Below are 21534 nucleotides of genomic sequence, written 5' to 3' on the forward strand. Positions count from 1 at the left end.
AACCACAAGGAAAAACAAAACGACCACAAGGAGACACAAAACAACCACAAGGAGACACAAAACAACCACAAGGAGACATAAAACGATCACAAGGAGAAAAAAATACGACCACAAGGAGACACAAAACAACCACAAGGAGACACAAACGCCCGCAAAGAGACACAAACCAACCACAAATAGACATAAAATGACCACAAGGAGACAAAATACGACCACAAGGAGACACAAAAGGACCGCAGGGGAAACAAAACTACTGCAAGGAGACACAAAACAACCACAAGGAGACACAAACGCCCGCAAAGAGACACAAAACAACCACAAGTAGACATGAAACCACCACGAGGAGACACAAAACGACCACAAGGAGACATAAAATGACCACAAGGAGACAAAATACGACCACAAGGAGACACAAAATGACCACAAGGAAAAACAAAACGGCCGCAAGGAGACACAAAATGACCTCAAGGAGACACAAAACAACCACAAGGAAACATAAAACGACCACAAGGACACAAAAAAGGACCACAAGGAGATGCAAACGCCCGCAAAGAGACACAAACCAACCACAAGGAGAAACAAAATGACCGCAAGGAGACACAAAACGACCACAAGGAGACAAAATACGACCACAAGGAGACACAAAGCGACCGCAAGGAGACATAAAATGACCACAAGGAGACAAAATACAACCACGCGGAGACACAAAACAACCACAAGGAAAAACAATACGATCACAAGGAGACACAATACGATCACAAGGAGACACAAAACAACCACAAGGATCCATACAGTATTTATAAGTGTGATGGAGTAGAGCTATAAAGTAGGATAAAATGAAAATACTCGGGTAAAGTTCAAGTACTTGAGTACATGTACTTTGTTGTATAACAACACTGGCACCAAATTAGATTCAGGGATCTTATTTGGAAATTATTTTTAATCTCTCTGGGTTTCTGGAGAACTGCGAGAACATGTGGAGACATATCCTGTGTGTGCGTCATATTGTATGTGTGAGTATTGGTTAGTTCTACTACAGGCTGTACTGCAGCGAGTGTGTGTGTGTGTGTGTGTGTGTGTGTGTGTGTGTGAGGCAGGCCGGCCGGTCTGTGCGCACATGCTCAGTGAGGTTATTTTTGCGCACAGAGGCTTTAAGAGCAGGGCGGCTGGAGGCAGACGGCAGCAGAGAGACCGGAGAGACGCGAGAGAGACACGGGGATGAGAGCGGGGAGCTGAAGCGGCCCCATCAGCTGTGTGCGCGTCTCAGCCGACACATGAACCATCACCGACGCAGCCGCGGAGCCGGCTCGGTGCTGTGCGCCCGGAGCTAGGCGCGTGTGTCTGCGCCATACGGCTCGACGCACAACTTCTCCTCCATAGACTCTTTATTTTTATATTTCCTTTTTTTTTACTCATCTGTCATCATGGTACTCGGCAAAGTGAGGGCCCTGGCGATCTACTTTGACAGTTTGAATGAGAACAACCTGCCGGCGTTCTCCGGCGGAGACCTGGTGTCAGGCAGGGTGGTGGTGGAGGTCACCGGGGATGTGCGCGTAAAGAGCCTGGACATAACCGCCAGAGGAGTCGCCAAGGTCCGGTGGACCGAGTCGAGGAACGCCGGAGCCAACACGGCTTACACTCAGAACTACACCGAGGAGGTGGAATACTTGCACCATTACGACACGTTGATAGGAGAGGAGAGAGGTAAGCAGTCACAACATCTTACTGTCATGTGCAAACTTTCTGACACCAGCGGCTGTTTGTGCCAAAAAAACACGAAACTTTATTAATACAGAGTCAAAACACAAAGCTCCAAAACATCCCTGTGTGACAGTGGTGCTGATGCAACAGCTGATGCGACCCACCGCTCCTCTGTCCTCACTCCAAACCAACACCATTACTGTTAGACGAATCAATAAATCAAACACTTTAACATGCACAGATGATGCTTTTTTACTGGTTGAATGTGTAATGAGAGGCAGCTGTGCGCAGTGACAGCCTGACATCTCAGTCTGCTGCAGGAAAAAGTTGCAGCTCATGTATGAAACACGCGTAAAAACGCAGAAATCGACGCCAAAATCGAAATCAAACGACGGTTTTGTTGATGTTTTGCGACACATTCAGTCAAAGTGAAGCGGAATCAACATTTTTACTGATGACATCCTGAAGCGAGCTCGATCAGCCAACTCCCTTTGTTAGAAGCGGTTCAAACCTGTTCAGAAACTGCCAGAGAGGAGGGAGGAGGGAGGGAGGACCCGGCTGACTCTGTGAGTGTGTGTGTGTGTGTGTGTGTGTGTGTGTGTATTTAAGTGTGTGTGTGCTTGTGTGTGTGTGTGTGTGTGTGTGTGTAGTAACATCTCAGCTGCTGGCTAAACCTCCTCCCAGCACTTACTACACCTATGTTGTTCTGTTTAACTTGTAAAACATGATGCAAATGAGGACAGTTGGATGGAAATGCAGAGCTCTGTTACACCACTGTAATGCTCCCAGTAGAACCAGTATGTGGGTCACCTCAGGACTTCAACTCTGAACTGTGCATATGTGAAATTATTTGACGGATCAGAGACTGAGAGACACGTTTGGACGTCATGAAGAAGAACATGGAGGGCCAACGACGTGTTTCTGAGGACTTTGTTTCTGTATCAGTCTGACCGTACATCCTGTCAGTGATTTGTTTATTCAAGGACGGATGGATGTCGGGGTCAAAGGTCAAGAAGTGGTGAACTAATGGTGTCAGTGTTGCTTCAGTTTCAGGGGTGAATTTGTTAAATATGACCTAATGAAAAGATGTCGCTGATCACAGTCGCCATAAATAAAATGTTGGTGTTTTATGTTTCTGCAAACCACAATTATGTTCCATTTGCAGGCCACTGTTTGAAACTGGCAAACAACAAAACCAGTTGTTTTTTAGCTGCTTTCCATCCACCACACATTTGTGTTTTGTTGTGACCTCTCACTGTTTTTCCAGCAGGGATTGTGCCCCAAAATCCTGATATTTTAAACCCTAGCATGACCTCATCCTAACCATAACCAAGTGTTCTTTGTGCCTACCCCTAACCACACATTAACCACAGTGTTCTTGAAATGTAAAGTTTCAACATATCCACTACATTAAAATGTGACAAAGTGTCCATGGTTTGCAGAAACCTACAATGCCAACGTTTATCCTGCGACTGGGTTGTACCCATGTTGTGGCTGTTCCCGGGGCTTTTGATTGTATCACATGATCTTCCTCAGCAGATGCAGTTTGGCAAAGTTGTCATGAAATAGGTTTATCAGTATCAGTGTGAATGTCGGACAATTTTTTAACAAGGTTTTAACATAGATAAAAATAATATTAATGATGTTTTTTTATTTATATATCACTTTTCAAAACAGATGTTACAGGTGCTACAGCCTCAGAATGACAGCAGGATGCAATAAGACTGCACACATGAGACACAAAACAACTACAAAAATTGGCAAAACGACCACAAGAAGACACAAAATTACCACAATAAGATACAAAAATCACCTAAAAGAGAAAAAAACAACTTCAAAAAGACACAAAACATCACAAAAAGACACAAGACCCCCCCAAAAGACACATAATGACACCAAAAGACAAAAAAAGACACCACAAAAGACACAAAATGACACCAAATAACCAAAAAAGAAACAAAACCCCCCAAAAGACACAAAATAACACCAAAAGACAAAAAAGACACAAAAAAACAAAAAAAGACACAAAATAACACCAAATGACCAAAAAGACACACAAAAACCCCCAAAAGACACAAAATGACACAAAATGACCAAAAAAGACACACAAAAACCCCCAAAAGACACAAAATAACACCAAAAGACAAAAAAGACACACAAAAAAAGACACAAAATAACACCAAATGACCAAAAAGACACAGAAAACCCCCCAAATGACACAAAATAACACCAAATGACCAAAAAGACACACAAAAAACCCCAAAAGACACAAAATGACACAAAATGACCAAAAAAGACACACAAAAACCCCCAAAAGACACAAAATAACACCAAAAGACAAAAAAGACACACAAAAAAAGACACAAAATAACACTAAATGACCAAAAAGACACAGAAAACCCCCCAAATGACACAAAATAACACCAAATGACCAAAAAGACACACAAAAACCCCCAAAAGACACAAAATAACACCAAAAGACAAAAAAGACACACAAAAAAAGACACAAAATAACACCAAATGACCAAAAAGACACACAAAAAACCCCAAAAGACACAACATGACACCAAATGACCAAAAAGACACACAAAAACCCCCAAAAAACACAAAATAACACCAAATGACCAAAAAGACACACAAAAAACCCCAAAAGACACAAAATAACACCAAAAGACAAAAAAGACACAGACAAAAGACACAAAGTAACACCAAATGACCAAAAAGACACACAAAAACCCCCAAAAGACACAACATGACACCAAATGACCCAAAAAAAAGACACAAAATTACGAAAGAAGACACAAAATGATCTCAAAGAGGCATAATGCAAACTGAGGAGTTACTGAAAAGAGACCCAAATGGACCTCAGGAAGACACAAAATTATGTCAAAGAGACACGAAACAACTGCAAACAGCCACAAAATTACCTTAAAGAGACAAAAAATAATCTCAGAAAGACACAAAATTACAGCAAAACAACATAAAATGACCTAAAAGACACTCAAACAACTACTAAAAACACAAAACTACCACAAAGAGAAATAAAATGACCAAATAAAGATGGATAATAAGTACAAAGAGACACAAATTCTGTCTGTGTTTTGCTGCTGTGTTGGAGAGGTGGTGGGCTCTTTTGCATATCTGTTCCCCGGGGCCCACTGTCTCATAACCCGCCCATGTGTTTATCTTTGTCAAAATTATAGGAAAACTAAGAGTTTGTTTACGTTATCAAATTTTTTAGAGACTCCAAATATCAGTGTCCATATTGACCTCAGAGAGTCCGTGAGGTTCAGGCTGCAGACGTCATTGAGACAGCTAATGATTATCTTCATCATTTGGTCCATGTAACATACTTTCTGTGTATCGTTTATTGAATTGTCTATTGTTTTTTCACCCCGAGTGATTTAGTTGGTTAACCACACGTGCCATGGTACAGCTTGTCATCATTTTGGTGTGTATTTGTACAAATGTAGGTGTGGTTTCAACTTTTGAAACATTTTGACCTGACAAAGATCCAGACTGACGAAATGTTTTGATTTGACTTTTGTGGCACGGAGTTAAACGTGCAGGCGTGTCTTTTTGTTTTTGGTTTGTTTGGTTTGTTTTTGTTAGTTTTTTTCATAAAGTGCTGGTCACAGTTCCCCAAAGCCCAAAGTGACGTCTCCAGATATCTTGTTTGTCCAAAACACAAAGATAATTCAGTTTAATATCTCAGGAGACAAAGACGGTCTCACTTGGAAAGCGAGGGAAAAAACAACTTCAATGTTTGATTTATGGGCAAAAATAGTTGTTTAAAAGCTGCGATGAAAGGTTTATTCTAAGACGTGGGAGTTATTTTAACTTTTGTGCCAATAAATTTTAACATCCATCCCAAAATTTCATGACAACTGAACTTAATCTGCTGAGAAAGATGATGAAATGTGATGGCAAGCTTCAGATCAGCTCTGAATGCATCGTGTGGGTTGAATGTTTTTATTTCTGTAAGCTGTTTCCAACTTTAAGAGTCAACTTTGAGCTTTGAATTTGTACATAAAGGATGAAAACATGATGAGGAATGTTCTTTGCTGTGTGTATTTTGTGTTTCTGTGTTTAAACGTGAGGACGGTGAGAGAATAAAATCATCCAAGTGTCAAACACGTTTCTCCTTCTGTCATCATTTGCCGAGTCTTTGCGTGAGAGTTCCTCGTCTACCTGTTAGTTCACTGTTAGATCAGGACACCCTTCCTCCCCCCCTCCGCCCTCCTCCTCTCACGCAACACACCACATGGCTGTACTAATGTGGGCAGGGGCCTGTCGAGGCTGCACCAATCGGAGCGCGGTCTGTAATTCATGTCACGCTCTCCTCCAATGGCAAGCCGAGGTGTAATGCATGCGTTGGAGTTTCCAGCTGAAGGAAGCTGCTCAGTCTGGTTCATACCGGTCTGCTCCTGCTCTGCTCTGTGAGTGTGTGTTTGCGAGTGTGAGTATGTGTGTGTCACCGGCGCACGCGCGCACACACACACACACACACACACACACACACACACACACACACATGCATACAAGCTGTTTATGACAGCTCTGAGGCCAAACATACAGACAGACAGAGAGTAGAGATGCAGGCTGAGTGCTGAGGTGGCAGGAAGCTGAAGTTCAGCAGGTTGAGTGGAGACATTTATACTGAATCTTAAACACAAACAATAACAGCAGAAATGAGGAAGTGGACGGAGGTCATGTTCTTTGTCCCACTGGGTGTGTTGTTGCTTCAGCAGCTCTTCACTACTGACAGTTCTGCACCAGCGCTCTGTTTATACTCACATACAGCAGTGAAAATACATGAAGGTGTCTGATTTTTTACACGACATACAGACTTTTATTGTGATTATATTTCTGTCTGATGATTGTGAACAGTCATTGGCTCTGTCAGGCTGGAGACATTTTTATGGTAATGTGACCAACCGTCATATTTAAGACCCATCAAGTCTGAATTTAAGACAATTTAAGACTTTCTGCTCTGCTACATCTCAGAGGGAAATGTACTTTTTACTACATTTATTTGACTTTAGTTATGTCACAGAAACACATCAACAATACAAAATAGAATCAATACATAAAATATGATGTATTAATATAGATGAAGCTAAATGAGGTCCATCTTTACCAGCTACAACATTAAAGGCCCAGTGTGCAAGGTTAATGGGGATTTAGTGGCGTCTAGTGGTGATTGTAACCAGCTGGAACTTCTCCCAGTTAGAATTCAGTTTTTCAACAGAGAAATCAAACAGCTCGCACACTGCAGGGCTCCAGTGCTCAGTCGAAATTTATTCAGGTGAGTAACGTTTCGAGCGTCAGGCTCTTCATCAGACTTTTTTAAGACAAAGGGTGCCGCCATCTTAAATACACACATGATGTGGTCACATGATGCAATGATACGTTACAGGCCCAAAGAAAAAGGAGGAAAAACCATGACCTCCTGTCAGAGATGTCCGACATAGTATAGATACCACATAGAAGAATCAACATGCAAAAAAATGGACATGCGAAAAAAGTTTTTACCAGGAGCCGAATTATCCTCAGAGGTCTCCTCTTCTCCATGACAAACAGACCAGGTGATTTAAACCGGTAAAAACACTGAATAAAGCAGTTTCATGCTTAAAATCAGTGTTTCTCCTATGCAGTTTGGTATGTCGGAGACTGGCAGCTAGTCCAGCACCTGCTAACGTGCTCACCTTTTTCCTCTGATAAATTAAGACTCTGAAGTTAAGGAAGTTTTTACCAGGAGCCGAATCATCCACAGAGGTCTCCTCTTCTCCAAAATAAACAGACCAGCTGATTTCAACTGGTAAAAACACTGAAAAAAGCAGTTTCATGTTATAAATCCGTGTTTTTCTAATGCAGTTTGGTATGTCGGAGACAGGTGTTCAGTCTAACATCTTTATTCTTTCATAACTTAAGATCCAGAAGTTCAGCAGAGGTCTCTTCCTCTCCAAAACAAACAGACCAGGTGTCTCATTTATCATCATCGCGTACACACAAAACAAGACCTGAGGGAGGCGTACGCAACTTTTCCACGCAAAAGCCGTGATCTATAGAAACAGACTTGATGGGACAAGCTTTGACCCATGCCTACCACCATTTTGGAGACAGGAAATTGGCGACACAGATGGTGAGGCAGAGGCCCGAATGTAGAAATTGTCGAATATTTATTGGTGCACGCCATTTTTGGCTTTTGTCCGTACGTATATTTGTAGTATATATGTTTGTCCTTTCTGGGCTACTGTAGAAACATGGCAGTGAAACAAAGTGATCTCCATAAATGAGGACCTGCTCCCTATGTAGATATAAACTGCTTAACTAAAGTATTGAGAACGCTATGATACTTATTTTCAGGTGATTATACACTAAAGAAAACATACTTAGTATATTATATTCCATGTCTGCCAATATATCCCCCTAAATCCTACACACTGGACCTTTAAGTGTATTTTGACACAATACTTTTGTACCTAAGTAAAGTTTTGACTTGACTAGAATATTTCTACACTGTGGTATTTCTACTTTAACTCAAGTAGAAGATCTGAAATGTTTAATACGAGTGACTTTTGGATTCGAACAACTTTTTTGATGTCTCCCTTTGTGAAATACAATCATGTTGGTGTAGCACCTGTAGATGAACTTTGCTCAAATAAAACACCTTTTAGAATTAGGGAAAGATGTCCAAAATGTTTCTCAGAATCCAAGATCATGTCTTAATATTGTGTGTTTTGTCCAACCAACAAACCAAAACCCAAACTTTACAGTTGACTTTGATATAAAACTTATAAAAGCAGGAAATCTTCATGCTTGAAGGAATGAAAACAACTTTTCTTAGGAGCATATCTGCATAAAAAAGCAGTCGTTTCAGCTCTTGTCTTGTGATTTCCTTCTCTCCTGTGTGCTCACTGTACTTTTTATTCTTCTCTTACATGCCTCTAACAGTTGAAAGTAAATGCTCTGAGGTGAAGTGATAAGTGGAGTGTGTGTTGTGTGATAAGGCTGCGTGACATTATGTGTTAACAGTGTGTGTGTTTGTCTGCAGGATTTGGAAACATGTTCTTTGTGTTTCAGATGAGGACTGTCCAGAGGAGGGACTGACTGTTCTGCACGCAGGCTTGCACGAGTTCGCCTTCAGCTTCAACCTGCCTCAGATGTGAGTAGTGCTGCGTTTACTCAAGTACAACTTTGAGGTACTTAAGTACTTCCATTTTATGCTCCTTTACACTTCTACATCACTACATCTCAGATGGAAGTGCTGTATTTTTCCTAGCTTTTTCGAACTTTTATGATAAAAACCATGAGATAAACTTAAAATACATAAAATACAACAAATTAGATTAAACCAGTGGTTCCCAACCTTTCTGACTTGTGACCTCTGACAGTGAACCAGTGTTTCCCTTCTAAACACAGCAATTTTCTCTAAATAACTATTTTCATACACCTTTTTATATGCACTTTTTCAATTTTCATATTAAAAACCTAAGAGGAAACACCAGAAATTTACAGAACGCCAAAATATCTCAACATGTTTTAACTCTTGGCTGTGAAATTAAAGTGTAAAGGTTGTTATATAAGTAAAATAGTTAATAAAAACTTGAGATGTGTGTGGAGCGATGACGAGACTGTAACCTTTCATACATAAATGTATGAAACAAACAGTAATGTCAGATCTCCATCATTTTTTCATCAACATGGTTTTCCATTGTTTGAGCTTCGATTGGAGTTTTTAAACAACCGCTTCTTCTGTGGTGGTTTAAAGCTACATCTTTTATGAAAATAACATTTCCTCATATTTGCTGAAACTCTATATCCAGACAGCACGACATGAAACAGAACAAAATAAAGTTTCCCCGCCTCTTTGTAGTGCTTCTAATGGTATTTGCTAGAATGTATCGCCACTGTTGGGAATAGGGTTGGGCACCGAAACTCGGTACTTTTTGTACTTGGTACCGATTCACGTCTGTACTAGCGAGTACTGATTCATTTAAATGAATCCGGTACCTGAGGTGGAGGCGGAGTGAGAGCGCATGACTTGCACCTCAAACTCAGCAACAATGGCGAGCCGAAAGCGGTCCAAAGTCTGGCTGCACTTCACGCCAGTCGACGGAGACAGTACTCGCTGCAATATTTGCGACGTAACGTGCAAGGCAGGTGGGGGAAACACTTCCAGTATAAGGAACTGTATTTATTTCTATTTAAATCTTTTTATTGAATTTTCAAAATAAATGCATGTGCAGACAAAAGTTAACTTGCAGCACTGTTCCTAAATGTTCTCAATAAAATGTTGAAACTGAGAAGTTTAGACTTTAAAAAGTACCAAAATAAGGTACCGTTTGGTACCAGTACCGAATTCCAGGTACCGGAACCGGTACCGTCTCAGTTCAATTATGAACGGTACCTAACCCTAGTTGGGAAACAACCAATCAGAGCCAAGGAGTCTGTAAACACAGCTATCAATCACGTCAATACACTGACCAAATACGAATCAAGATTCTGTTCCTGCATTGCCTATTCTTCCCTGAAGTGTTTTCAGAAAGATATTTTTGTGTACTGTTTAGCTGTAAAGTGAGAAAGTTTTGCATGCGATGTTACATGTTCTAAGCAACAAATGTGCTTATTTTTAACCAAACCTACCTAACTACATCCTTTTGTTGCCTAAACTGTGGGAAGCAAACCTAAAACCAGAATGTTTACCTACGTTCTAAGTTAATTTGAAATAGACTGTTTGCATTTAACGAGCAGAAGCTTTACATTTCCTGTAAAAAGGGACACTTATTTGGGGAAGACACAGTGCATGTGTAAAGTGGCATGCTGTCCCTGAACATCCAAAACTGATGTTAGTGGGGAACCTAGAGAGTCATACGATAGTTTGACATGTAGGGCCACTGACCAAGCATTATTTCATGAGTTGGGAGTGAGCATGTGTTGGAGGAGGAAGAGGAACATGTTTTTACAGATGAGATGAGATCTCATTTGCTTCTGTGTGAATATACAGTGAGAGTTTAAGCAAATATCACAAGTTGTATTTATAGAAGTTACTAAGGGACTGTACACATGCTGTGTCTTTAACCGCCTGGAAAACGCCAGGTCAGGCGCTGGATAGTACTTCTGTGCCAGCTTTGCTAAGCATCGTATCGGAACCTATTTACCTGAGCTGAACTTCTTCCAGGAGCTTTTTATAAGTGCGCAGGGCTGTTTTCCATGTAAAGCTTTGACAGCTCTGCACTAACATGATCAACTTCTCCTCCACATTTATCACAGACTGATATTTATGGAAGAAGGGAAATATATCTGTCGGCTGTGATTGGTTTATCTCCATCAACCAAAGAGCTCATATTCACACAACAGGTGTCGATGGAAACATGGATTAATTTACATTCTCTTTTGCAGATTTTCTAGAAATTTGGTTAAATTTTGCTCTAGATTTGAGCAGAAACTTGAATATTTCACCAAAAAAATTAAATATTATAAAAGTCCAGAAACTAAAAACAGATTTCACTTCCATTAATCTTGTGACGACCCCTCAGATTTATCTGGTGATCTTTTGGAGAGGCCCGACCCCTAGGTTAGGAACCACCGGACTAAACTAGCTAACTGAATATTAAGTAGTTCAGGCTAACTCCACCTGGAGCAACATGCTGCTCTAACACTGATGCTTCAGTAATCAGATATCAGTCACAGGAGACACTTTGCTGCACCAAGAGTACTTTTTATGCTTGATTCGAAATTTACACTGTTGTAAGGATCCAAGTACTTCCTCCACCACTGCACACGTACCTACAGTACACACCCAGATGAACGCAGTAACACTAATAATACTCTGTTTCGTCCCTCTGGTCTGTCAGGGCTCTGGCCACTTCCTTCGAGGGGAAGCACGGCAGTGTGAGGTACTGGGTGAAAGCTGAACTGCACCGTCCGTGGCTGCTGCCGGTCAAAGTGAAGAAAGAGTTCATTGTGTTTGAGCACATCGACATCAACACGCCGCTGCTGCTGGTACGACACACTGCACACGCTCCCTTTGCTTTAAAGGAGTAGTTCCACATTTTGGGAATCACGCCTGTTCACTTTGTGGCGGACAGTTAGATGAGAAGCTGCATATAAACATTTTATTAATGTTGTATGTGTACATGTGCACATGATAGTTCTGTCTATCCCAGCTTTATTGTACCTGTTCATAGCTGCGATGTCTAAATCTGTGTCAGTACATTGAGTGCAATGGGAGTCAAATTCCTTGAATGTGTATGGATACATGACCTATAAACCTGACCGAGATTCACCCTCTGATGATAGAGATCACTCTCATGTCATCAGCAGCTGGTTAGCTTAGCTTAGGAAAAGCCTGGCTATAAGCCTCTCGGCTATAACAAGGAAAATTAAAGATTTTTTTTCTTTAAAAAAAGGAAAAAGACATTAAAAGAGATACAAATTCAAGACTCTTGCACAAACTTGTGTTACAAAAGATACAATAAAAGTGTAATGCAAGTCACAAGTAAGTCTCAAGCCTTTGTACTCAAGTCCCAAGTCCTAAACTTTGAGTTTCGAGTCCCAAACAAGTCAGAACGTGCTCTTCTAAAAATGTTGTCATTGTAAAAACAGAGTTAATATATATAAATTTTCAGAAATCATGAATACTTTTTCAAATGTTAATGAATTTGTTGAAATAAGTTTATTTAAAAGTTCCTTGGCTGTTAAGCTAACATTAGCTAAGCATTCGCTGGCTAATTACTGTTCTTTGTGCAACTTCAAGTGACAGAGTTGTTGCATCTCCGTCTGTAACTTTCAACCCGCACGTTTTGTGTACTGTCAATATAGTTTTTTGTTGATGATATTTGTTAAAATGTTCCTTAGCTGTTAAGCTAACGTTAGCTAAGCATTAGCTTGCTAGCTATATGACTTACTGTTCTTTGTGCAACTTCAAGTTTCAAACAAAAGTGAAAGTTGTTGCATTTCCGTCTGTAATTTTCAACCTCCACATTTTTTATACTGTAAATAGTTTTTAGTTGATGTTTGTTAAAAAGTTCCATAGCTGTTAAGCTAACATTAGCTACACATTAGCTCACTAACTAAGTTAATATTAGCCCTGATTTACTGTTCTTTGTGCGACTCCAAATGTCAAACAAAATTGGAAGTTGTTGCGTCTTTGTCTGTATTTTTCAACCCGCACGTTTTTTATCCTGCAAATAGATTTTTGTTGACCATGTTTGGAAAAGTTCCTTAGCTATTAGGCACGTTAGCCAAGCATTAGCTTGCTAACTATGTTAATGTGAGCCTCAACTTCATGTTCTTTGTGCAACTTCAGATGTCGAACAAAGTTGGAAGTTGTTGCGTCTGTAATTTTCAACCCGCATGTTTTATGTACAGCAAATAGTTTTTTGTTGACGGCCGCGTAGTTTTTAATGTGAACTAAATTATCTTTGGTGCCATTTTTTTCCACGTAGTGCTCAGTAACGTAACGTTATTTCTTCAGGGTTCTCTCCTGCAACCTGAATGGATGCTGTCGGACTGGTTCAAACAAAGTGAATTGTAGCTAGCTGTTGTTATATCTTTACCATCTTTATGCTAAGCTACGCTAACTGTCTGTAGCTTTATATTAAGCGCACAAACATGAGGGTAAATGCAGGACTTTTACTTGTAACAGAGTAATTTTATACTGTTGTAATGCTACTTTTACCTAAATAAAACATCTGAGTACCTCTACTGTGCCTGGTATCAGTCCTCTCCTCTAACTGTCGGCGTTAAAGTGAACGTGTTTCCCAAAATGTCGGATGATTCCTTTAAGAGCAGGTGTGATGTTGTCGGAGTGTTAACACAGATGATTGTGTGCTTCAGGCCCCTCAGGCTGGTACAAAGGAGAAAACTCTGTGCTGCTGGTTCTGTGCTTCAGGCCCGATCTCCCTCAGTGCCAAGATCGAGCGAAAGGGCTACACACCAGGTGAGACATCCCTCCTCCTAACTCTAACTCTTCTTCTTCCTCCTCTTTACTCCTTTCACTCACTTCCCTTCTCTCTCAGTCCGACAGACTGATCTCTTCTCCCTTCTCTCCAAGGCGAGTCGATCCAAATTTTCGCCGAGGTGGAGAACTGTTCGTCCCGGGTCGTGGTGCCCAAAGCCGCTCTGTACCAGACCCAGACCTTCTTCGCTAAGGGCAAGGGCAAACAGATCCAGCAGCTGGTGTCCAATTTGAGAGGAGACCCTCTGCCGCAGGGGAAGAGCCAGAGCTGGGAGGGCAAACTGCTCAAGATCCCCCCGGTGTCCCCGTCCATCCTGGACTGTCCCATCATCAGAGTGGAGTATGCCCTCGTGGTGAGTGTGAACGCTGATATACTGAAAACCAGAAGTACTCAGATCCTTAAGTTAAATAGAAATAGGAATATCATCATGTAAAAATACTCAAGTAAAAAGTCCTGCATTCAAAAACATATTTGAATGCAGAAGTCACACCATCAACACGTACTTTAAAGTATCAAAGTAAAAGTACTCACTGTCCAAAATGTCCTTTCTCAGTGAAATTATGGAGCCTCATGTTTAACAATTCATACTTAAAACCCATTAATCTATAATCTAGATTTATAGGATTTTTTTAAAATAATAATGACACATTAAAAACTAATAGTTGTGTGATGAAAACTAATAATAATTTGAATACAGATAACCAGGGGCAGAGCTGTGGGGGTGGGGAAAAACTACATAAACAGTTTAATAGCATACAAACACACTAGTAACGCACTAAAACTACTAATAACCTGCACGTAACGCAAGAAAAGGTCCTGAAAACATAATAATAATATAATAATAACACACTGTAACACATATATCTACTAATAAACACACTAAAACAACTAACAATCTGCAAGTAACACAAGAAAAACTACTGAAATCCTAACGATAAAATAGTAAATAGTAAAACACAATAAAACTACTTAAACATTTTAATAACGTACAAAAACACAATAATAACACGTTAAAAATACTAATAAACACTGAAACTTCTCATCACCTTCAAGTAACACAAGTACAACTATTGAAAACATAATATCATAATAATAACACACTATAACACAATAAATCTACTAATAAATACTCTAAAACTCCAAATTACCTGCAAGTAACACAAGAAAAACTACTACAAACATAATAATAACATACTATATAACAATATAACTACTAATAGACACACTTAAACTACTAATAACCTGCAAGTAACACACGAAAAACTACCTAAAATTAATAATGACATGACAAAAAGACACCTTAACCCAATAGAATATACCATAAACACAATAAAACTACTTATAACCTGCAAATAACACAAGAAAAACTACTGAAAACATAATAATAATGTAATAATAAACAATTTAATACAATAAATGTGCAATAAATCCCACTAAAACTACTAATTACCTGCAAGTAACACAAGAAAATACAAACACACTAATAACGCAATAAAAATTTGAGTTACTGTCATACAAATAATTGCAGCTTAACTCAATAAACCTTTTAATGACCTTCTAACAACCCGGGGGGATGATGTATAGTTAGAGATGGTTGAGGAAGGAGCTGGTTTTGATATGAGAGCAGGAAGTTGCTGTGAGAGTACAAGGTGTTCTAATGTCTCCTGAAGGTGTCTCAGGTTGTAAATGTTCTATAGGTCATGTGTGTATAAAAAATACTGTGCCAGCTCAGGGGCTGACATGAACCTGAAGAACCGGCTCAGGATTAAAATGCTTCTCTTCCTTATCCCTTAATAATGTTTTCCCCAACACTCCTGTCCGCCTGCAGGTGTATGTGGACGTTCCCGGTGGATTGAACTTGTCTCTGTCGTTGCCGTTGGTGATTGGGACCATACCTCTGCATGCCTGCGCCACCCGCACCTCCAGCATCAGCAGCAACTGCAGCACTTTGAGCTGGCTGGGCCTGTCGGAGCGACCTGAGGGTGAGTACAGTAAACACAGATGCACGCTCTACGTGTTGGCACAGTGCTCAGGACTCTCTGACGTGCGTTTGTTTATTGCAGCTCCACCGAGTTACAGCGATCTGGCAATATCAGAGTCTCACAGGCGGGATTGTCTGCATGGCTGTGATAGATCTGACGGGGAGGGAGAGGACCAGGGATCTCTGCTGACGTACATCACAGAGTTCAGATATCTGCCCCCGCCACTCTACTCTGAGGTACACCTTGTACGCACACACACACACCCAAAAAAAAAACCCACTGTGAACTGTGCAAAATGTCCTGAGAACATGCAGTGAAAAAGTACACAAGAAATCCAGTTAGGATGCAGTAAAAAAAGTGTACAAATTTTGCAGTAGTATATTAAACATCTAGTTAAATTTAGAAAAAGATTATACAAAATCCAAGAGTCCAATACAAGAGTACAGAAAATATCCAGTAAGGATGCAGTAAAAAAGTATACAAAATATGCAGTAGTAAGAGTATGCAAAATAACTAGTTAGGATGCCGTAAGAGCACTCAAAACAATTGACTTAAAATGCAGTGAAAGTTTATGAAACATCCAGTTAGAATGCAGTGAAAAAGTGTAGAAAATATGCAATAAGAGTGCCCTAAATATCCAGTGAGGATGCATCAAGAGTATAGAGAATATTCAGTAAGGATGCAGTGAAACTGTACAAAAATTTCACTTAGGATGCAGTTAAGAGTAAACAAAATACATTTTAAGAGTATGCAAAAATATTGGGATGTCTGTGGCTTAGTGGATAGAGCAGGCGCCCCATGTACAAGGCTGTTGCCGCAGCGGCCCAGGTTCGACTCCAGCCTGTGGCCCTTTGCTGCATGTCATTACCTCTCTCTCTCTCCCCCATCATGCTTAACTGTCCTGTCTATAAAGGCAAAAATGTCCCAAAAAATATCTTAAAAAAAAAGAGTATGCAAAATATCCAATTAAATGCATGAAAATTGTATAGAAAAAAGTACACCAAATAGCCAGTTAAGATTTATTGAGAGTATACAGAATATCCAGTTAGGACACAGTAAAAAAGTACACAAAGAGTATACAAAATACATAGTAAGATCACACTAAATATCCAGTCAAGATACAATTAAAAAGGTACACAAATTTTGCTGTAAACGTGTACACACAATATCCAGGGTGCAGTAAGTGTACGCAGAAAATCTACTTGAGATCTACTACTTTACAAGCTATCCAGACAGGACGCAGTGAAAAATGTATCCAAAATTTGCAGTAAGAGTATACAAAATAATTTCTGAGAAACATTAAGAGTACACAAAATATCCAGTAAAGATGCAGTGAAAAATGTATACGAAATATGCAGTAAGAGTACACAAAGAAACTGTTAAGATGTGGTAAAAAGACCCAGCTAAGCTAAGCAGCTGCAGGCTCATATTTACTGGACAGACATGAGAGTGGCGTCAACCTGAACATCTGCCTGTAAGAAAGCTGATAAGGGTCGTTCCCTAAGTGTTGAACTCTGCCTTTAAACCTCTGACTCACACTGCTGAGGGAAGACATGCTTGAGTTGGAGTTAGTCTTTAGTCAGTCATAAATCTTAAAAAATTATAAAAGGTTTTAATTATGGATTTAAGAGGATTCAAGTATTGGTTTGCTACTGGATTTGAATTTAATAAAATGCACTCCATCCATTTTCTAACCTGTAATAAAACATGATAACATGCCCTGCTGTGGAGAAAAACTAGAATACCTTATAGTCTATAAAACTGTCTGCACGCTGGTGCCCCACTGCATACAACTGGTGCCCATCATTTCATGCCCCTGCCCCTCAGACAGCCTGAGTGCACCACTGTGATATAGTCTGAGCATGTGTTTATATTTACCACTCTATCAGCAGCCTGTAAATATGCCTCTGCTCCCCCCCCCCCTCAGGTGGACCCTTACCCAGACCCCGTGGAGGTGTGCAGTGCCGCTGACGTCAGAAGGCCCGACACGTGTCCGTCCCGCTGAGGAGAGCTCGTGAGCTCAGAGGGCTTCTGCACAAACACGACACCATCACCCTCAGCTCCAGGCCCGCGCTGCCAGCTTCTCACCAGATTATATATCACCATAAATAAGGCTAAACCCTCCCTGACCCGGGGGAGTCAGCTGAGAGAGTATTCGGTGACCATTGACATATGGACCAGGTAGTTGGAGCCATGCTGGATCCTCCATATCCTGTGCTCAACGTGAGGCAAAAAAAGAGTTCTCTGACAGACACCACTGTTTGACTGTGACGAGGCAGAAAACAGAGCTCGCTGGCGGTGGTCAGAGGACGCCTCCTCCTGCCTCACAGTGAATTTTGCACATACCGTGATTACTGTTTTTCTATCAGTGGTTTTATATACTGCAGATTGCCGCGGGCCTATATGCTACAATAGATTCTGTCCACAGATGTTAACAATATTGTACTCTTTAATCTAACGGGCACATTTAAAGCAGGATGAAAGCTATTATTCAGTTAAAGGATAGTCTGAGCTTCTGGGGCCTGCGGGTGTCGCTGTCACTAACCAGACTTCAGGTGGAAAATGTCATATTCTGTGAAACAGAGTCGACAGAAAAAAATAATGTTCTGATGATTGATTACGTGTCACGTAAACGACCACCTCGAGCACTTAAAGTTAAGCTCAAATTGTGTGTGAATGTGTGTGTGTGTGTGTGTGTGTGTGTGTGTGTGTGTGTGTGTGTGTGTGTGTGAGAGAGAAAGAGGTGTGTGTGTGTGTTGGTTTAAATGACCAGGTGTGAACCCAGACAGGGTCAAGAGAAAAAGCACAACTCCGACCAACCAAGATAAAGTACCACAAGTCGCCTGTCGGTTTCTGCTCTGAACTAAAAGCTTCTCTTGCTGTAGATTTTTTTCCAACATGGATGTTAAGAAGCTTTGTGCTCGCGCAAAAGAATGGCAAAGCGTAAAAGATAAAATGTTTACAGATGAATATATCAAATTGAGAATGTTGTTCAAACATGACTTCTTCCACCTAAAACTTCAAAGTGCAATATATTTTTGTATTTGTGATTTTTTTGCACTAGTTTTTCATATACTCTGTTGCTGTTTATTCCATTTCTGTGCATTATATATTATTGTCATGATCTTATTGCTGTCATGATCAACTTTTGATAAAATAAAAAGTTTATTTTATAAAATAACAACATGTCTACAGTGTTAATGAATGAACACGCCTGGTATCCTTAGTGTGTGTCTCTGTGAAACTCCAACAAGCCGCTGATGGCTCAGTAAATACAAACACATGTTGAGCAGACAACAGAACCTTACTTAATCCCTCTCCACGCAGTGACACACGTCACACCACAAATTGCGCCTCTTGCCGTAGTCATAACTCAGTCAAGTCTGAACACAGAGACATGATCCTCTTGTTTTTAGATTCAGTGTGACTTGCACTTTTCAAGGACACCATTATCTCAGTTGTCGGTTGTGAATAAACATCATAGGAAAAAGGCCCTCCTTCTAACTGCAGAACCTCCCTTAGAAACATGGTGCTTTTAAGTTTTCCTCAATATCAAAGTAATCCAGTGATAGCTGTCTGTGTGTCCACGGATACACTGCAAACAGGAGCTGCCAACAGATCATTTGGCATACTTTAAATGGTGACAGTTTGCAAACACAGGCTTAAAAGTTCCAGCTTGTCACTTTAAAGCAGCACTCAAACAAGTTAGTATTCTGCTTCCATAAAGCTGAAGAACTGAAGAGAGAGACTGAACACGATTCAAGCGTTCAAAGGTTCATTTGTCACAAATAAATCATGGAAAAAAAGACGCTCCTTGTAACTGCAGAACTTCCCTGAGAAACATCACATTTTTAACTTTCCATCAGTCTCTAAGTAAACCAGTGATACTTGTGTATACGTCCATCTGTACACTGTAAACAGGAACTGCTGATAGCTAATTCGGCATAGTTTTTTTTTTTCTCATGGTTTATTTATTGAAGGTTTTCTTCATATACATAGGAGAAGGCAATTGAACTGTTCAAAGTGATGGTTAAACAGTTCACTGAGTACAATGTAATAGTTCCCTCACCCTTAACATAACATCGTCTGCTACTCCCACCTTAAGACATGGAGATAGTTACAGGCAAAATATTATATGACCTTCCAGTAAACAGATAATACAAACAATCAGACATTCAAAAACAAAACAAAACAAAAACAAAAAAAGAAGAAGAAGAAGAAAAAAAAAATAATAAATAATAAAAAAAGGAGGGGGGGGGATCTCACATAATTAAGTCAAGGCAGCAGAAGTTGTAAGTCAAGGCTTTGCACATATAGGAAGGGTTGCCATATTTAATTAAATTTAGATATGGAACCTCTCATTAAATAACGAATCTTTTCCATTTTTGAAAACATTAATTCATCCTTTATCCACAATGAATGCGAGGGTGGGTGTTGTGATTTCCAGTGTCTCAAAATTAGACGTCTAGCGATCAAACAGAGAAAAGCAACAAAATCAGATTTGGCTTTTGATAATGTAATGGAGTCTGATAATACACCAAACAGAGCTATGAGTGGACGTGGCTCCACTGTTTTTTTGTGATATATCTGAAAGAGTAGAGAATATAGAGACCCAGTATTTATGTAGGGATGGACACGTCCAAAACATATGAACAAGTGTGCCACGATCCTGTCGACATTTATCACACAATGGGTCGATGTTGGAATAAATACGAGACAGTCGGGGCTTTGTCCAATATACACGATGTAGAAACTTGCATTGAATGACCCCGTGTCTGGCACATACAGAGGATGAGTGTACACGTAGGAGGATAGACTCCCATGAGTCTGCCAGATCTACATTCAGACCTTGGGACCAGAGAGTTAAAAGTGTTTGGTCAGATGGAGAGCAGAGAGAAAGAGCTGTATCATAAAGAGTGGAGATTAAACCCTTCATTAACATAGGAGCCTTAAGGAGTTTATCAACATGTGTATGTGATGGAGTGTGAGGGAAGTCTTGATACATTTTTCTGTAGAAGTCTCTTACTTGAAGGTATCTGAACAAATGAGAATTTGGGAGGTGAAATTTCTCCGCCAACTGCTGAAATGAAGCAAAGACACCTTCAACAAACAAGTTTCTCACTGTACGTATGCCATTCTTAAACCACATATCAAAAGCTTTATCCTGCATTGAGGGAAGACACATAGGGTTTTTACAGAGTGGCGTACATAGTGGTGGTGTCCGAGCTCCAACGTGCCTACAGAACTGGCTCCATATATGTAGATGCAAAGGTCCCTGCCTGTTACTTTAAAGCAGTTTCTTCAACAACTTAGTGTTGCACTTCCATGAAGCTGAAGACCTGATGAGACAGGTTCAACAAAATTGGAGGGTTTAAAGAATTAATTGTCACAAATAAACGCCCATAAATCAGCCTAGAAATCATGAAAAAACACTCATTATAACTGCAGAACCGCCCTGAGAATCCTCATGTTTTTACGTTTCCCTCAGTATAAACGTAATCTAGTGATAGTTGTCAGTACATCCATGGGTACAGTGCAAACAGGAGCTGCTAGTAGATCATTCGGCATACTTTTAATGGTGCCACTTTGCTAACATGTGAACAAATATAGGCCCCAAATTAAACGGGGCTCAAGTTATGTCCCATAGCATGACCCACTGAATTCACTGCAACATTATACTTCCTGGTCACTGAGTCAGACTTTGTAAATCCCTGCGCTGCACAGTCTGCAGTGTGATTTGATGCAGCAGCTGCTCCTTTATCCTCTACATGCAGCATGTTTCTGCTGCACATACAACAAACCAGATGTAAGACAGAGCTCACGTGAGCTGCTGACCTAATTCCCCAAATATCACAGAAGGGAAAACAACAAAATTGAGCTTTATG

The 21534-nt window shown here is 40.3% G+C and overlaps 1 protein-coding gene across 1 annotated transcript; it reads left to right on the forward strand.

Annotated features, from left to right (window-relative positions):
* The first annotated feature begins 1066 nt into the window (after window positions 1–1066).
* On the forward strand, window positions 1067–18833 carry LOC125905624 (arrestin domain-containing protein 3-like). The gene is made up of 8 exons (XM_049603731.1): window positions 1067–1704; window positions 8788–8869; window positions 11562–11709; window positions 13546–13648; window positions 13763–14019; window positions 15496–15649; window positions 15731–15885; window positions 17577–18833. Exons 1-8 carry the CDS (start codon window positions 1425–1427, stop codon window positions 17652–17654), a joined length of 1257 nt encoding a protein of 418 aa, XP_049459688.1. The 5' UTR covers window positions 1067–1424; the 3' UTR covers window positions 17655–18833.
* The last annotated feature ends 2701 nt before the right edge of the window (window positions 18834–21534 follow it).

The sequence above is a fragment of the Epinephelus fuscoguttatus genome, linkage group LG18 (genome assembly GCF_011397635.1).
Source record: "Epinephelus fuscoguttatus linkage group LG18, E.fuscoguttatus.final_Chr_v1".
Classification (NCBI taxonomy): Eukaryota; Metazoa; Chordata; class Actinopteri; order Perciformes; family Serranidae; genus Epinephelus; species Epinephelus fuscoguttatus.